This window comes from Pezoporus wallicus, unplaced genomic scaffold (assembly GCF_028554395.1).
Source record: "Pezoporus wallicus isolate ANWC-B61680 ecotype Strahan unplaced genomic scaffold, APGP_CSIRO_Pwel_v1 contig_8188, whole genome shotgun sequence".
Lineage (NCBI taxonomy): Eukaryota > Metazoa > Chordata > Aves > Psittaciformes > Psittacidae > Pezoporus > Pezoporus wallicus.
The window spans coordinates 332,742-350,293 of NW_026640104.1; the positions used below are offsets into that span (position 1 = coordinate 332,742).

At 42.9% G+C, this 17,552-nt stretch overlaps 1 protein-coding gene across 1 annotated transcript in view; it reads right to left on the bottom strand.

Annotated features, from left to right (window-relative positions):
• Window positions 1-17,552, bottom strand: part of ZRANB1 (zinc finger RANBP2-type containing 1) — a 48,149-nt gene that overhangs the window by 17,244 nt on the left and 13,353 nt on the right. The window contains exons 3-5 of the mRNA XM_057417349.1: window positions 16,349-17,199; window positions 3,679-3,866; window positions 1,813-1,966 (exon numbers count right to left, since the gene is read on the bottom strand). Of these exons, the coding sequence (XP_057273332.1) occupies window positions 1,813-1,966; window positions 3,679-3,866; window positions 16,349-17,162 (1,156 nt within the window). The 5' untranslated portion in view covers window positions 17,163-17,199. The remainder of the gene's footprint in view (window positions 1-1,812; window positions 1,967-3,678; window positions 3,867-16,348; window positions 17,200-17,552) is intronic.

The following is a 17,552-nucleotide window of genomic DNA, read 5'->3' on the forward strand; positions in this document are numbered from 1 at the left end:
GGAAAGGGGAAACTCTTGAAGTATAACATGGAAAATGCCACTTCTGACAACTGTTGCAAGATGTCTTCAGGGAGAAACTGCAACTATGGATCTACCTCTGAAAACTCTGTAACAGGCAAAACTCCTTTGTGATTCTTGTATCATGTAACACACCACACAGTCACACATTCTAAAATACAAACACCTGAAGGTTTGCTCATGGCCTGCATTTCAATGCAGGTTAAGTAGTAAAAGCTTGGTAGGATCAGCACCTACAGAAACTTTGCCAGCTTCAGCATGATTATGAAACTTAAATACATGGATGTTAAGGTATTAAATCAAATAGTTAAACAGGGACATCTAGTATCCCTTTGGGCAGTCTAGGGGATAATACCTGGGCTCTAAGTGGTATTTCAAGGGCACACAGAGCTCTCGATTCCAGTGTCCTACCTGCCAGTCCTGCTCAGATGTCCAATCCCCATGCGCTTGTAGAAGCAAAGCCCACATTTAGGCACACGAGTTGCTACTAACACACACTACTTGGTGCAGGCAGGGTGTTCATGGGGTGGGTTTCTTTAGAAGACTGATTTGAGGGTTTTAAACTAAAACAGCTTACAGTGGCCAGCAATGAACTTAGAAGTTTTGCACTCTAACACCCGTGCATTGGCTCTTTGGGAGGATCCAATCCATTTATTTGAAAGATCAAGTGGAAACTGGTTCTTAACTACATCATATACGTAGTATATGAACAGGATTGTGGGATTTATACTCCCATCCATGGAAATGCTGTCTTAAGACCAACTAACTGCTGACTACAAAAGATGTTCAGGTGATTAAGTGTGATGGAAGTGAAAACACATTGAGTGTCTTGATGCACAGAAGCCATTGAGCATTCTTATTCCTGTTATTTAAATGCTATTACACGCATTGAAAGGCTGCACAGTGGTTTAAGATGTGTCTCTTAAACACTAAAATCCCTCTGTTGTGGTGAAAGCAACATTTCTCCTGAGTGCTATGAAATAATGCTTCTGCCCCTTTCCCTTCTCTCCCCCGAACAGCAATGAAGTGTTAAGTCTCTAAACACTTTGTACACCCACACTGTCTGCCTCTCATACATGACCCACAGAATAAGACTGAATAGAGCACCACAGTCAGAGAGTTGGTAGACAAGTGGTAAATATTATCCAGACTTTTTGAGGAGGAGGAGATAAGGCAACACTCAACCAAAAAGGTTCCAAACACAATTCTTACAATGCTACTGCTTTATAAAGAACACTAATGTTCTGATTAGTACAGATTGCATTTACACATTTTCTTATCACTGGTAGCATTTGTATTAAAAGAAATGGCTATTGAAGATGAAAAGCCTTCTAATAGCTCTTTGTTTAACAGACAGACTCTTGATTGTAGAGTACTTAAAAAGTATTCAAATAGTGCTACTGCTATAGCCTGGTACAAATGCAAAAGGATGAAAGCTGACACAGAAGTGTCAGTGACTACATGAGACATCACATTAGAGTCCAGAAAGGTTTGGGCTCCGGTCTAAACTTTAAACACAGCCTGCCCATAAAATACACTAATTTTCTTCAAGTTCTTTGTGTCTAAAGAGAACAACATATATTCACAGTAATAAGATATAGGCTGAAGTGTACATATACTGTACATTAACAAGCAAATTCAACTACTAGATCTGACCTACACTGTTAAAACTTAATAAATAAAAGCTATACACACAAAATACCATCAGACAGTCGAAGAATACATCTAAACCAAGCAATTCCCAACTAGGTGATGAGAAGTAGCTTCCATTAGTAGTAAGACTTTAGTAAGTACCTGCAGGTAATGTAAATGTTACAAGGTCAGTCAGAAAATAGCAAGCAAAGTCTCCCTTTCGCTGATGAAGAGATGCAGCAATTTCACGACGAATTTGTTCTGTTACCTCTGGACACACCATGGCAGGAATGCACTTGGCTGCATGTTGGGATACCTGTAACACAACACAGTTATTGCACTCAGTATTATTTCTAGTTAAATGCAAAGATTTAGGGGTCTTCACCACCAGCAGCAGACAGGATTTTGTTAGTAATGCAACAGAGGGATAAACATTGCTACCCTGAAAGAGTAAATATTTAGTGACTGTCAGTGAATCAATGTCTCATTCATCATGTAGCTGATGTTTCTCCAGCTTCTAATCATAGAATGGTTTCAGTTTGAAAGGACCATTCAGTTCCAACCCCCTGCCATGGGCAGGGACACCTTCCACTAGAGCAGCTTGCTCCAAGCCCCTGTGTCCAACCTCACCCTGAACACTGCCAGGGATGGAGCAGCCAAAGCCTCTCTGGGCACCCTGTGCCAGCACCCTCACGGGGAAGAACTTCTTCCTTACATCTAAACTGATCTTCCCCTGTTTCAGTTTAAACCCACCACCCCTTGTCCTGTCACTGCAGTCCCTAATGAAGAGTCCCTCTTCAGCACCCCTGTAGGCTCCTTTCAGATACTGGAAGCTGCCCCGAGGTCTCCACTCAGCCTTCTCATTACTGGCAGCAGGAATTCATTCAGTGACACAGTGAAGTGACACAGGATGACACTAGATGTATTAGAACACCCTTTAATATACTTATTTTCACTAATAAATATCCTAGCAAAGCAAAGCATCACGTGGCTCAAACACTGCTAAGCTGCTACAAAATACATACTAAATAAATGGTATGTATTATGGATGTAATATATGGGATATATTCCTAGAAACTGAGACAAAAACCAGACAGAAACCTCTGTAAGATGCTATTTCAGCAAATCAAGCTGTTCCTAAATGTAGAACTCCATCCATCCATCCAGAGAGCTATGTAAACAGCACAAAATTACTGATATTAGCCATATATAAATATATACACTCTTCTCAAAGATTTAGTTACATTTGTCTTGCTTCATTTACCCTTTTTAATTAGTTAACCCCTTGCATTCCATCATCCTTATGCACTTCTTGGGCATGTTACATTTTTTAATGCTTTCAGAACTGCATTAAGCATCAAAAAAGGAAAGGAGGCAGAATAAAAACCTGGCTCCAATGAGCAGAGGAACCAGAGTGCAAGATGAAGAAAACAGACAAAAAGAAGGTAACAGAATTACTTATGGGCCCAGTAAGAGGGCACAGACCACCAGAAGCGAGGTGGACCATCCCAAAATATACAAGGAAATGGAATGTGCAAGAACCAAGAGACCACAGAAAGGAACCATAAAATCGCAGAGTGGGGAAAATCAGCAATTTCACAAAGCCTTTCTCTGGAAGAGAAGCTCCCAAGAAATCCAGGGAAGACAGATCAGGTAGACTTATTCGTTAACGAAACTCAGAAAGCCCCATGCTGCCATTGATGTCAGTGTTTTGCTCTCAGAGCATTTCCTCTCCCCCACCCAAAGCACAGGAAGCCTCACAATAGCTCACTTCCACCACCAGCGAGGTCAAAACGTGTGCCAAGAGTGCTCATTGATGAGAAAACTGAACAGCCTCAAGACCACCACATACCTCCAGTCCTAAACTCGCTTCTTAAGGAGAAGCATCAAAGGCACAAAGCAGCAGCTCATGTATTCTAACAGTATTAGGCTCTATCCTCTAACAGAGAGTTACATGTCACTGGCTGCAAAAAACAGTGCCGTTACATGAGGCTCTTACTAAAGATGTGCAAGGACAGAGTAACTCACCTCTGTCAGCAGAATTGCCAGCATGTCTTGCCTCTGGAAGCGTATGGCCAGATGCACCAGCGTGTAGCCCACATCGAAAGCAGAGGGGCGATTGAGGAGGCGCACTTCATCTGCGGTCAGCTGCCGGGCAATGTCTCCTCCTGATGACTTGTAAGCTTCAACAGCAGCTAAATCCCCTTCTACAACTCCTGAAGAGGAAACATAACACAATGCAATTAATTTTAGCTGATGAATGAGCTATTCTGGACCGAGCTACCTTATTTAACAGTTTATCTAATCTGATACAGACCTAACATAACTGCAGACCATAACTGCACACCAACAAACTTAGATTTCTTTATTTAAACATAATACTATGAACATACTTACACTTACCTCACCTCCTAGACCCTTTCCACCATCCAAACTAGTTGGAAGATACAGCATACCAAAAGGCAGCTCTGAAGTGGTGCTGAGGACCCTTGATGAAATACCAGGCATAACATGCTCACTGGAGTTTCATTTGATCAGCAGTACTGAGGGAAAGTCAGTCATTCCCAGTTTGACTTTTGTATCTCCCTTTTTACCTTACCTTAAAAACAAACTACTGGACCCAAGAAACAGATCTATTAAAAGGTTTTTTTTTAATAAATACTGAGTTTGGGATTTGTTTTTTTACTCAAAATATGGTTTAAAACAGTGTTGGAAGAGGTACAGAACACAAAGTTTCTCTTCAGTTCACCACCACTGCTACTAACTGAACTTTGCAGTTAACATTCAGGGTACTCAATTCAAACTGAATTAAAGAGAAATTACACACACACTATGTGTGCTTTGTAAATCACTGGGTAGGGGGCACAACACCCTAATGTCTTCTAGAGTCCCTGGAAATCTCCGATTTCTGTACCATGCTTCATATCAAGACCATTCATGCTGAATGCATTCCTCAGCTGGGTAGGTTGTGAGGGTGGATTTAAATAAGACATTAGGCAGAAGCTCTTCCCTGTGAGGGTGCTGAGGCGCTGGCACAGGGTGCCCAGAGAAGCTGTGGCTGCCCCATCCCTGGCAGTGTTCAAGGCCAGGTTGGACACAGGGGCTTGGAGCAAGCTGCTCTAGTGGAAGGTGTCCCTGCCCGTGGCAGGGGTTGGAGCTGGATGAGCTTTAAGGTCCTTTCCAACACAAACCACTCTACAAATTACCAGAATACACCATCAACAAGACGTGGTGTTAACAAAATCAGTTCTAATATAAGACTTCCTAAATTCAGAAATTCCTTCAAACATAAAGACTATTTCAGATACTTGCTTCATAAGAGAGCAATGTAATGCTGAACCGAGGAAAGAGAAAAGTGATCTTAAAGCCATCTTTAAGTAAATGGACTACTTCTAATTCTCTATTGAGAAGCAGCCCTATTTGCAGCAGCTCAACAAAGTAAGAGTAAGGGTTTTCTCATGTCTGTCACCTGTGCCATCCCCACTATTTTCTGTAGCCAAACCTCTTTCTAACTCCCAAGAGTCAGCAGTTGCACAGGGGCCATGAGGCTGAAAACTGAGACTCCAGTTCACCCTTCACTCAATTTGCTTGCCAAGACCCAAAAACGGATCAGAAGGGAGAGAGCCAACTATCAATCCAGGCTCTCACTCCCGTTCAGGTTTAAAGACCAAGATTCAAACAACAGACTCCCCCAAAATAAGCCCAAACCACCAAGGAACCCCCCCCCCAACAACCTGAGCTGCCAGAGAAGCACACTAACCTCTAGACTGCTGGTTAATCCAGGATTTAGGAAAGCATTCTTAGCTCAGCCAGAGTCCATCACTTTCAATACTGAGATTAGAAGGCTTGCAGAAGAAACGCGGGGGGGAAATGGATTATCAGTGCAAGACATTTCTCTGCAAAGTTATCAGCTCTACTTAGCAAGTCTGTATGGATAAAAGTTACATTATTCCAGTAGTGCTCTAAAGCAGAGAAATTCCACAATACCAACTCAACTGCAAATATCAGTCATACAACACCTACCTCAGGGGGTACCTGAGGTAGACCTGATACAACATCTACCTCATTTACATCAGGGACTCTCAAGTCCTAACAGGTCAGGCCAGAATGAAAACAAGGACAGCAACTTTAGTTTCCCGATACATGCTTCTGGTCTGCCCAGACAGGAAGACATTCCCATTCCACTCCGGCATTAATGCCTCATTCAGCTCAAGTGCCTGCCTGTGTATTCACTCCAGATGAGTTAAAGAACCTGTCAGACTAAGAGTTCTGGCTGTCCAGTTTTAGTTCTTGTTCTGTAAGATTTAGAACTTTGCTGATGAAAACACATTTTATTTGAAAGAAAGGAGCTGCTAATGCTGAAAAGCTACTCAGTGAAGGGAACTGAACACTGAAAATCCCATCTGTTTCCAAAATGCTCTCCAAAACATGCCTCAAAGGACGGTAATATGGGATGTGATCAACAAAGCTATGCTCCTGCAGCAACACTCCCACTTCTGCATGAAACTAAAACATACCAAAGCGAAAGGTACAGTTCTGTTAATATGCCCTGTATCTGTAACAAAAATGCCAAGTGTAGCATTTTATTTCCCTAAAATCACATTTATGACACCAACAGGACAACACTGAGGCTGCTCATGATATATCCAACCAAATGCAGCAAACTGACTTGCTGGGCTTGGCCCATTATTTGGGCAGGTATGTATGTATACATAGATACCAAAGTCAGACAATTTCTCATGGCCTAACCTCTTAAAACAAGTTATTCTACAGCTTTGGCACAGATCACCTATTAGTAAACCTAAGAATTCACAGGGAAAGAAGAAAGAAGAACAGATTCCCCTCTATCTTCTGACAACCTTAATGACAAACACACCAAAGCCAGGCTGGACAGAGCCTTGGGCAATCTGGTCCAGCATGAGGTGTCCCTGTCTGTGGCAGGGGGCTGGAACTGGATGATCTTAAGGTCTATTCCAATCCTAACTATCCTATGACTGGACCCAAATCACTGTGACAAGTTCAAGTCAGCCAGCCTGTTAAATACACACTACACAGTGCTACCTCCTACTACAGCCTTAAGTCAGTGCCTGGTCAAATCCTATTTGCAATTATGTTTTTAGTGCTCAGGCAACTTATTATCATCCCTCTCTTAGGCAAACCTCAGCAACAACTGTGGTCTAAGAGTGATGCTGAGAGGCGGCCATGTGAAGTTTGGCAATACCTTCAAGCACGAGCTACTACAAGCTACAATAAGGATCCAAATGAGAGACATGTGCCTCACGAAGCACTGCCAGTTCCTGCAGCGTATTCCCACGTCTTGCAATACTTGACATTCCTAAAAGCCCCATGTCCTAGAATTAATTACTAAAAAGTGTTACATAAGCTGTAATTTTAAAAGTACATTTGCAACTTTGCCGATGAAGTTCAAGCTAAAGATCAATGCCCACAACCAGGCAAACACAGGATGCTTCCTAGGTATACTTAAGAAATAGAGATTCTAAATGGATGGGGCTTGGAGCAACCTGCTCTAGGGGAAGGGGTCCCTTCCCAAGGCAGGGGGTTGGAAGTGGATGAGCTTTAAGGTTCCTTCCAACACAAACCATTCCAGGATTCTATTTTAGGCACAGAGTTGGCAATACTTTATCTAGAAGTGAAGAGCACTGATGGTGTGCTAAATGACACATCAAACTTGGACAGTTACAGCTCATGGAAGGGTGAGGATGTGACTGTTGTGCACACCACATCATCCCCTGTACCTTAATCCAAACAGCTAAGTGAGTACTAGAAGGGGAAAGATCAGGAAACTTTTAGATCAAGCCCAGACAACCTCACTTCTGGACGCACTAACCACTTTGTAACAGAGTCTCAATAACATGATGCACAAAATCAAGCCATACAGAGCTCATCCTGCATGACTTTTTGCACGGAGCCCATGACAAGTCTATTTCCTTCTAAGAAACTTCCTCTTGCAAACCTGCTGCATGCTCCTGCAACTGGTACTAACCTGCACTGAAATACGCTGACCTCAGTATCCAGCACATGACTTCTATGCTCATTACAAACCTCTCAGCCACAGTGAGGAAAGGCCAAGTTTCTTTTTATCCATTCTACCCAGTACCTGCTCCATTTTAGCTGGTTCAAAAGGACAGGGAAAATTCCTGACAGCTCCTAAGTGCCAGTCAGTGAACACTGAGCAAAACCATAACAGGAACAGGCAGACTGCCAGAAATATGAAACAGGAAGCACAAATCTTGCCCCAGAAGTGTGGGGGAAACTTGCCTGCATACAACATCTATAGGAACTGCCTGCAATTCCTAAATCCAGGATCACCGCTTCACAATGAGGTGTTGATATGCTTCTATTGACAATACGAGGCACATTCCTACAATGGCTTTGATTTCCATCAGATGAATGAGAGCCTCCAATTCATTAAGCCCATTTAAATAAAGCTTAACAAAACACTATTTACAAGAAATATTACAGAAATATTTACTGCTGTTAAAATTCACTACATTTCCTAACACTCAAGAGCCTGATTACTGCCACGAGCAGCCTCTGAATCGTGTTCTTGATGCAGTGCTGTGCCAGTTGGATCATTCCCACTGACTCCCACTGCATTCCGCAGACAGTTAAAATGTCAAAAGGAAGAGTGGCATTTGCCTTATGATTGTTCACAGAGCAGCCGTGAGGGCTCCAGCAGCTAAACCTCCTGTGAGAGCACAGCTCTGAGCAACTACAACAGCTACGCAAATGCAGACAGATCTTGTAGGGACAGGCCAAGGGGAACGGCTTTAACCTGCAAGCGAGGAGACTGAGATGAGCTCTTAGGCAGAAGCTCTTCCGTGGGAGGGTGCTGAGGCACTGGCACAGGGTGCCCAGAGAAGCTGTGGCTGCCCCATCCCTGGCAGTGTTCAAGGCCAGGTTGGACACAGGGGCTTGGAGCAAGCTGCTCTAGTGGAAGGTGTCCCTGCCCGTGGCAGGGGTTGGAACCGGATGAGCTTTAAGGCCCCTTCCAACCCAAACCAGTGTCTGATTCTATGTCTACTTCTGATCCACAGCAAGAACAGCTTTTCTTTAAAGCTGACTCCAGAAATGTCAGCTCGGTGCTGCAACTGGAGACCAGTCTGTGTGTCCCCACCAAGCTGTGCTTTGCTTAATGCACAACTGTGTGACTTTAACCTGACACCTTAAGTGACAGAATGCCAAGTGCTGCACCCAAGTCATGAGATGACGTGAATGTCATTATTCACGATGCAAGAACAAATGCAAGTTCACATTCTGTGTTTACAGGCTCAGCTCTGCTCCCATCTGGAATTAAGGCACTTCCTCTTAGTGGAATACTCTTTCACAGCACCAGGACCCAAGGTTTCTTTTTCTACTAAAGCCCAACTCTTGGAGATCAGGAATGTGCAATCTCAGGGTACATGAGAAGATACATGCTAGAGGTTAAGAAGGCTATTTAAAAAGACTAAATTTAACCAATATTAACCCCCAGTGATAGTTATTTGTATCATCTTGATCCTGGATTCTTCCTGCTACAACTGTTACACCTATCATCTCTCTTACATTGTGTTCAGCGCTCAAGGACAGGCTGGAGAGAGCCTTGGGTGACAGCATCCAGGGTGAGGCATCCCTGCCCATGGCAGGGGAGTTAGAATTCAATGATCTTAAGGTCCTTTCCAACCCAAACCATTCTATGATTCTATTTACAACTGTTGCCTTTGCTCATATTAAAAAAGCCCACAATTAGCATAGCTGCTAAAACCAAACCACTTCAGCTAAGGTGCTATGAAGTTTATACTTTAGAACATGTAAATGTGCATAGGACTTAGCACCGTTAACTCAACTTGGAAAACATGCAAAAGCCTCTGGGCTATCTAGAAAACTAAATCCTGTTTGCCTGTTTTGCACAGTCTTAGTGACTTCAGAGCAGCCAGATATAAAAGCTTCCAGGGAAAACACTCCAGCAACTGCCTTTATTTACGTCTCTCTTTGCAACAGCCCTGGAGTGTTCTGGTTGGCACAAACTGTAAATGGAATAAGCTAATTCTTCTAAATGAAAGGCAGAACTGCATCAGTGTGTCTGTGTCACGCAAAACTAAAGAGGATTCATTTCAATACACCTGCTGAAAGAAATACAACATTTTCTTTGCTAGATTAATGGAAGGGTGTGAAGATGCCTCTGTTTAGGTAAAACATCTAAAGAACAACCCACAGATTTGTGATTTCTTTGATTCAAGGAGCTAGCAATGCTTCCACAAACAACCTGCTCTCACACTTGAATGGAGTACAAAAGGAAACACTTCATCTAAAGGAGGTCATTGAGCTTCCTATGTGGGACAACTGTAATCAACATCACCGTTCCTTGAACGGCGTGGTAGGAGAAGGTGAGTTTCTTCAATCATTATATCTTTTGCAAGTCAGAAGTAAAGACTGATCATACACCTCTAACATACACCAGATCAGAAACACAGAGCCCTGCACTGCTTCTCTCCTGCTGCAGATGCAGTTACACGTGGTCTACATCTTAGATATGCTCTCATTTACTCCTCTACAGATCGAACCTAACACTGGTTTACGTGCTCAAGTGTCCACACAGCAAGTGAAGGGCTGATCAACTGACCCATCAAAACCCAATTCTGACACCTGTTACAAATCTTACTGCTCCTCCAGCACTGAGTGCTGGAGACCTGTGGATTGACCTCACAAGCTCCAGCCTTCTCTTGAGCTCTGCCTTCACCCTCCTGCAACTCCTCACCAGGGCCACATCAGGTGGCTATAAGGAAAGTTTTCTTATCAATAACTACTCTACCTTTTCAGCATTTTGAGCACCAAAAACATTCAGTCTGGGCAGAAGCTCTCCTCTCAGAGGAAGAACTCCTTTGCAAGCAAATAGGACATATCAATACAGACAAAAGAGGGGTTGTCTCAATAATCTTTATGGGCCTCTAACCACACCGTTCTGTTCATTCTCCTTTCTCCATGTGTTAGTATTAGCACACAGTCAACAGCAGATCACTCTCTACATAATGACAGCTTGAAACAGAACCTGAAGTTCAGCAACTTGGAAATCATTTACTTACTTTTAAGCTGATGCAAGGCTACATGTACCTTAAGCCTGAAGCCATCCAATGCATGCGAGCATGGCTATTGCCTGTTCTTTTCTCCATGCAAACAGCTCTCAACCCTATATACAGTATGTTTCTAACACATCATTACAAGTCAAAGCAGCAAACATGTAACAAGGACTGTTGGAAGATGTCCTAATCCCCTCTCCTAGCTGTCAGGGGTATCCATGGCCCTTGCTGCTTTAACAGCCCATCAGTTACGTGCAGGTCTGTACCCTAAAGGAAGTCTGGACAATGGAAAAGCATAGATGATAGTGAACTAGCAGTGCTTCCAAGGCAAATTTAAGTAACTGGTTTTAACCTCATCATTTATTTTCAGCATTAAGTATCACATTTTAGCAATAAGTATATAATGCTTCTAAACAAAATAGTCAAGAGACCAAAGTGTGTTTCAGGAGTTAAGGTTTCCTACCAAGAAGTAAGGCATACAGAGTTTTACCTACTCTGAAAGATAAACATGCACAGATGTAATCTATTTATGACAGAATATATGTACAAGGCACAGCTGACAATACAACACAATTCCTTCTCCATGTGAAAGCTGTAAGCTGACATCACTGCACCTGGCACAGCAAACAAGTATGCCCAGTCATGCTTCCCAGTACCACCAAGGAACAGGGGAAGGAGGGCAGGCTGTACAGCTCACACCAGGGACTCTTCTGTCCCAGCCAGCCCAACAGACACTGTGTGTCACCTCCACCCAAGGCCAGTGAGACAGATAGGTCACTTATGCATGCTATACCTCCCCAAACAGCTCAAGCAAGGATCAGTGCATGACCCTTCCCTACCAGCATACTTCCCACTCCCTTACTACAGCATGAACAGCCCCACCAAGGTTTAGTTCTACCATGGATGGGATGAGTAAACCAGTCAGTGTTTACTGAAACAGCAAAACCAGGAAACAAAACACCACCCCCCAAAAGTATCGCCTAATCAAGCTTATTAAGTTCCATTTATATCAAGGTTAGTTTCCAGATGCACTTCACTGTATGATGAAAGGCAAACACACCAGGAGGGCTACTCTGGGTGGCAATGCCAGCTGAAAGCACCTTGGTACATCAGTCCCTTCAGTCAGTGAAGAGCCACAGGCTCTGCAAGACACAGAGCAGGAGATGGGCTCCATCTCTACTGTAGCTATGGAGCAGTTTGGGACATTGCCCAGTGAACTCCATACCAAAAGCTGGACACAACAACCCTCCTACAGGGTTTCTGAGTGCTTGGGTAACACATCTGGCACTAATTCAGCAAAGTGAAGGGAGAAAAGGACAAAGGAGAAACAGAAAACCTGGAAGAGAGATAATGCAGCTGACAAAGGAAAAACTAAGCAGACACATATGTAGGAATACTAGGAATGAACTAACAATCCTTTTAAGGATGCACTGCAAAACAAGTCATTACAGACTGCTCTAAATATTTTGGATTTGTTTAAGAAACAGTCTCCTAGTTGTTTCCTTCACACAGTAAGAGGAATGCATGTCTACATGGGCTTGAAGCCACCATCCATAGCAGGAAAGTCTGTCCCGTGATGGCAGCAGCTACCTCACTGACCTGAACCAGGAGCAAAGAGTATACCCTCCTGCAGCAGTTCATAAGCAAGGCTGGAAGAGGAGAAGAAAAGCAGTTTACTTTTCATCTGTGGGCTACAGGAGTTTAACACACAACCCAAGGGTGGCCAGCAGCAAGACCTTGCTGGCAGCAGTGTAAAACCCAGCCCTGAAATGCCAGGAGAGGGAAAGCTTCAGCAAGTACTGATGCGTAAGCCCCAAGCAAACTGAATGCTAGAGAGGTTTTCAAGTCATAGACTCATAAAACAGTTTGTGTTGGAAGGGACCTTAAAGCTCATCCAGTTCCAACCCCTGCCACGGGCAGAGAAACCTTCCACTAGAGCTCCAAGCCCCTTTGTCCAACCTGGCTTTGAACACTGCCAGGGATGGGGCAGCCACAACACACCCCTGGAAGTGCTGACCATCTCCATCCAGTTGTACTACTTCAATCCATAGCCACCTGTAAGCATCTCCACAAGGCCCCACAGCAGCACTCGCACATCAGATTCCCTAGGGCCCACATGCCACCAAACCTCTCTCTTACAGTCCCTTTGGCATAGATAGCATGAGGTACACATAAGACAAGGAGCTTACATACACATTAGCTTCTCCCCACCCCACACAGAATAAGTAACCTTGGGCTTCACATTAACCTTGTACCAGGCCAGTACAGCAGAAAGCACCGGTGTCCTTGCAGAAGGGTTTGTGATATCTCACTGTAATTCAAGCTGGCATTTGCAGCAAGTCACGTTCTTAACAGCCACGCTTTGAGATGTTCTGCTTTGATTTCAGTACATTTTAACCTAATGAATCAGTTCTCACCCTTTTGAGGAAGCATCATTTGATGGATACATCCACTGCTGCAAAAGAGACCGGAACAAAAATAACATTCAAGTACATTTACTTGCAGAGTTTGAAAGGGGGAATACCGCTAATCCTGCTCATTCAGAAAGAATACCCTCCATCAAGGAGAACTACTCATGCTGAAATGCAAGAGCTGCACTCATCACATTGTGTGCAGCCCAGATTTGCAAGGGATAGAAGCCTCCATGGCATGTTTATTTACTGAGGTGGGGAGAGCATTAATGGATGTCTCTGACAGAACAAATGAAACAAAAAGCCAACCACAAACATGCACACAGAGGTACTTTTCTAAATCCACACAAGATATACATCAGTCTTGTTTCAGCCAAAAAAAAAACAACACATGGGGGGGGGGAATAGTCTGATACATGTTTTTAATGACCCTTATCATTAAAATCCAGTGAAATTTAGAAATGTGAAGAGAAGGTTCTACTAAACAACTGTCAAAGTATCAAATGCTTTCCTTTGTATCTGATGGTCTTTTCAAGAGTATCTAATGACAGGCCAAGGGGAATGGCTTTAACCTGCCAGAAGGGAGATTGAGATGAGCTCTTAGGCAGAAGCTCTTCCCTGGGAGGGTGCTGAGGCGCTGGCACAGGGTGCCCAGAGAAGCTGTGGCTGCCCCATCCCTGGCAGTGTTCAAGGCCACGTTGGACACAGGGGCTTGGAGCAAGCTGCTCTAGTGGAAGGTGTCCCTGCCTGTGGCAGGGGTTGGAGCTGGATGAGCTTTAAGGTCCCTTCCAACACAAAACCATTCTATTGTATATAGAACTATAAATGTATAGGATTCTATGAAAGTTACCATCTATGAGAAAAGAAGGTAACCTGTCTGCCAAGAATTGCTCTAATCTTTACTTTTAACTTCAGAATTACCTTTAAAAGTTAACTAAGTTTTTAACATCTCTCCCACATAAGATAAACTCAAAGCAAATGGAACCTCCACAACTGATCAAGCTAAAACTTGGAGGCAACCAGTCTGCCATGACCAAATCCTAACAAGCACCACTTGTCAGCTGGGCTACAGGAACACACCACATACCAGCCCTGACCCCATTCATTTGCCTAAGCTTATTTGACATTTAACATGAACTTGTCCTACTTCATAGCTGTGTTTAGCTGAGGATTGACAAGCATTCAGCTCAGCTCCAAGTTCACAAGAGCTCCAGCTGAGTTACAAACACCAGCTCACTGTGGTACAATAGCTCACTTGATTTCGATGCTAAGAACATGTGCTTCAGGCAAAATTGTTCAACTGACAGTTCAATTGCTTTAAGTATGTCACACTAAGACAACAAAACAACCAGCACAAGCGTGGCTTGTTGCTTTTAAAATCACTGGGTAAACTGGTACCCTTCCGATACAGATACACTCTGCAAAATGTTCAGAGACAGCCACAAACAAATCTAGGGAGTTTTAATCAATCTTCCTGGATATTCATGACACTTGGAATATCACAACATGTGTGAGAATGGAAATGAAACCCTTAAATGAAGGACTGATAATGAACAGCTTTGGTTGCTGGGTTTTCAGTCAAAACCTGAAGTATATAGTAACTGTTGAAGTCACAGAAAGGAATCCATGAAGTCTCCCAGCAGAACAGTAGTAAAAATGAGCTCACAGATCCATCTGCACTCTGGCTTTCTCATCAAGATCCCTTCAAGCTATTTCCATTTTAAAAGACCCAAGTCAAACAAACCTTCTATGAACAGAGTTTGGAGTTTCACATACACCTGGTAGAGTCACAGGCAACATGAAATACCTGCAAAACTCAAAGCCTTAGATATAAACACAACCATTCCCACACAGATCACATCTGAAAGTGTGAAATATCTTAAGTAACAATGGAACAGTCCAAAAAACAGCTCACTTTTCAAAAAGCAGAGTGAAAAAGCCCTAACATTTAATACAATTGCCTCCAGAATGCAAAAGAGACTCTTGTAATGTGCAGAAACATCCTCCCATAATTCATCTTTGGTATTTGATGACATTTAATACCACATAGAACTGCAATTGCTTCGTTTCAGAAGGGAAAAGCACTGCATGCAAGGAGCTGAATGTATGAGGAAACGCCGAGGCATCTATCTGGGCTTCAAAAGGAAATGTGCTTTCCAACTACTCCCGCACCACAAAAATAAACTGGAATACTTATTAGTTCAAAGAAACCAAACATATGATACCCAGAAAACATTTAACCCTGACCAAATATATTAAATTATGCAGCTCCGTAAGTTAGTTTTGGGATTGTAACAACCATGGAGTGACTTCATGAAACATTAAGGAATAGTTTGAGACACAGGAGTAGCACCAGAGTTTCAAATGAAGTGTTTTACTCTAAATATAGTTGTGCATTTCAAGTGTTTAACCTGCTTCTATGCTCGGGTGCAAGAGAGCTGCTTCTGGGAAGCTATAGCACAAAAGTTGACTCACAAGGTCAGTAACTGAGGAAAACCCTGCTCTCACACGTCTGCTCTTTAACAGCATTGGGAAAACTCTCCAGAATTCCCTTAGGAAAACACAAACCCAAACTGGGATTGGCATTTTTTGAAGCAGTTGACTACAAAACTACTTTCAGAAAAGCTGTAAACATTTACAAGCCAGGCTCTGTATTAACACAACAATATTACTTTCAAGGTCAGTATTACACATGCAGTTTCTTGGAGCTACATATTTTGGTGTTATTTTTAACATCTGACAGAGCATCTTGTACTGTTGCAAGCTCCACATTGTTTACAAATACTCCCAAGCTGCAGCTGCTGATTCTACTTGGATATCTTGCCATAGCTAAAAGGAAGAGTCATTTTAGTTAGCCCGCCCTGGCATTCTGTACAGTGCTATGTGCATTACATTGTTCTGTAGGCTGGGTTTGTAGTTTTTACCACCTTTCAACAGCTACACAACAAGAGGATTTGGTTACAAAGGGATCCATTTCTATACAAGGTCAAAGAAGTCCAGGGAAACAGGTCCAACCCTGTTCAGATTATGCACTCCGTCTTAGCAAATACTATTTCAGGAACTTCTACATTTGGTTTCTTTTTAAAACTAAAAATGGATTAAAGAAAAGCTGTTTCAAACTAAAAATGTCACATTGATGTTTTAATTCTTCACTTTCCCCAAATACACAAGCACAGGTATAACAGTTTAAGGGAGCAGCAAACAACTTACCGACACAAGCATTTAGAAAGAGCCAGTCAGTCTTTTTCATTCTATTTTTTATTTGCTTTAGCTTTTTGAAGTCAACTTCAAGTTCTTCCTTGCTGCCAACAGCTCCGGCCAATTCAATTCTTTGGAAGTCCATTTTCACCTCAGATTCCCGTTTGGTTGTAGGTGGAGATCTTCTTTGGCTATTCCCACTACTACAGCTTCCTCTCCACCGAGCTCTGTCTTGCTCGTTTATGATTGAAGAAGCCTCCTCTGTGTCTGCCAGTTCTATTGCTTCTATGTTGTTAGGTCTGGGGTGATCACACACAACACATTTCCTGGCCTTTGCCCAGTTTTCATATGTACAAACAGAACAAGTCCAGTGCTGAGCCCTTGTGTTTAGTTTATTTCTGTCGTTATATTCCTCACATGGATCAACAGATAAAGGGACTGGTCTTGAACCAGAACCTGATGACTGAGGAGACTCTGTGGGACTCCTGGTCCTGCGTTGAGACAAGCACTGAGTACATCTTATAGCTCTCGGCCAGTTCAAGTACGTGCACATGTGGCACGACCATTTATTTGCACTTTCCATAGTGTAAGATGATTTAACCCTTGGTCTTGCACTAGAATCTGGACATATCAAAGGACTACTCCCTCCTTCAGTGCTTGTAGGATCCCAGTCTCTCCCAATATCACTCGAACCACTTTTAAATGGGTCTTCTGTGATAATTGTTCCACTAGGTCTCTGAGCACGACACATGGTGCATTTGATTGCAGATGGCCAGTTTTCATACGTGCAATACTCACAAGCCCATTTAATGCCACGCTCTGTCATCGTGCACTGCTTGAAGTGAACTGCGGCAGGCGGAAAGCTGAGAACAGAATATATCGTCAGTACAACACTTGCACAGGAGCTCTGCTTAGAAGTAAATGATCTAATTGATCTAGTTGATCTAATACAAACATCAGGCTGGAAAAAGGGCAATCTTCTATTCTTGATTCTAATAGAACATTTAAGGGGACAAAAATCACTATGAGAAGGACAAGACTTGAGCTGACAGCATTTAGAATGCAGAATTCAGGATTTCCTAATGCAGAAATGAAAACTCAGTTCTTCATTACTGGAATTCCTTAGATTGGCACAGAGGCTTCAGAATAAGAAGAAATAGAAAGAGATACACATTAAGCACTGCGAATACTGGAGAAGAGACCGGCACAGCTACGG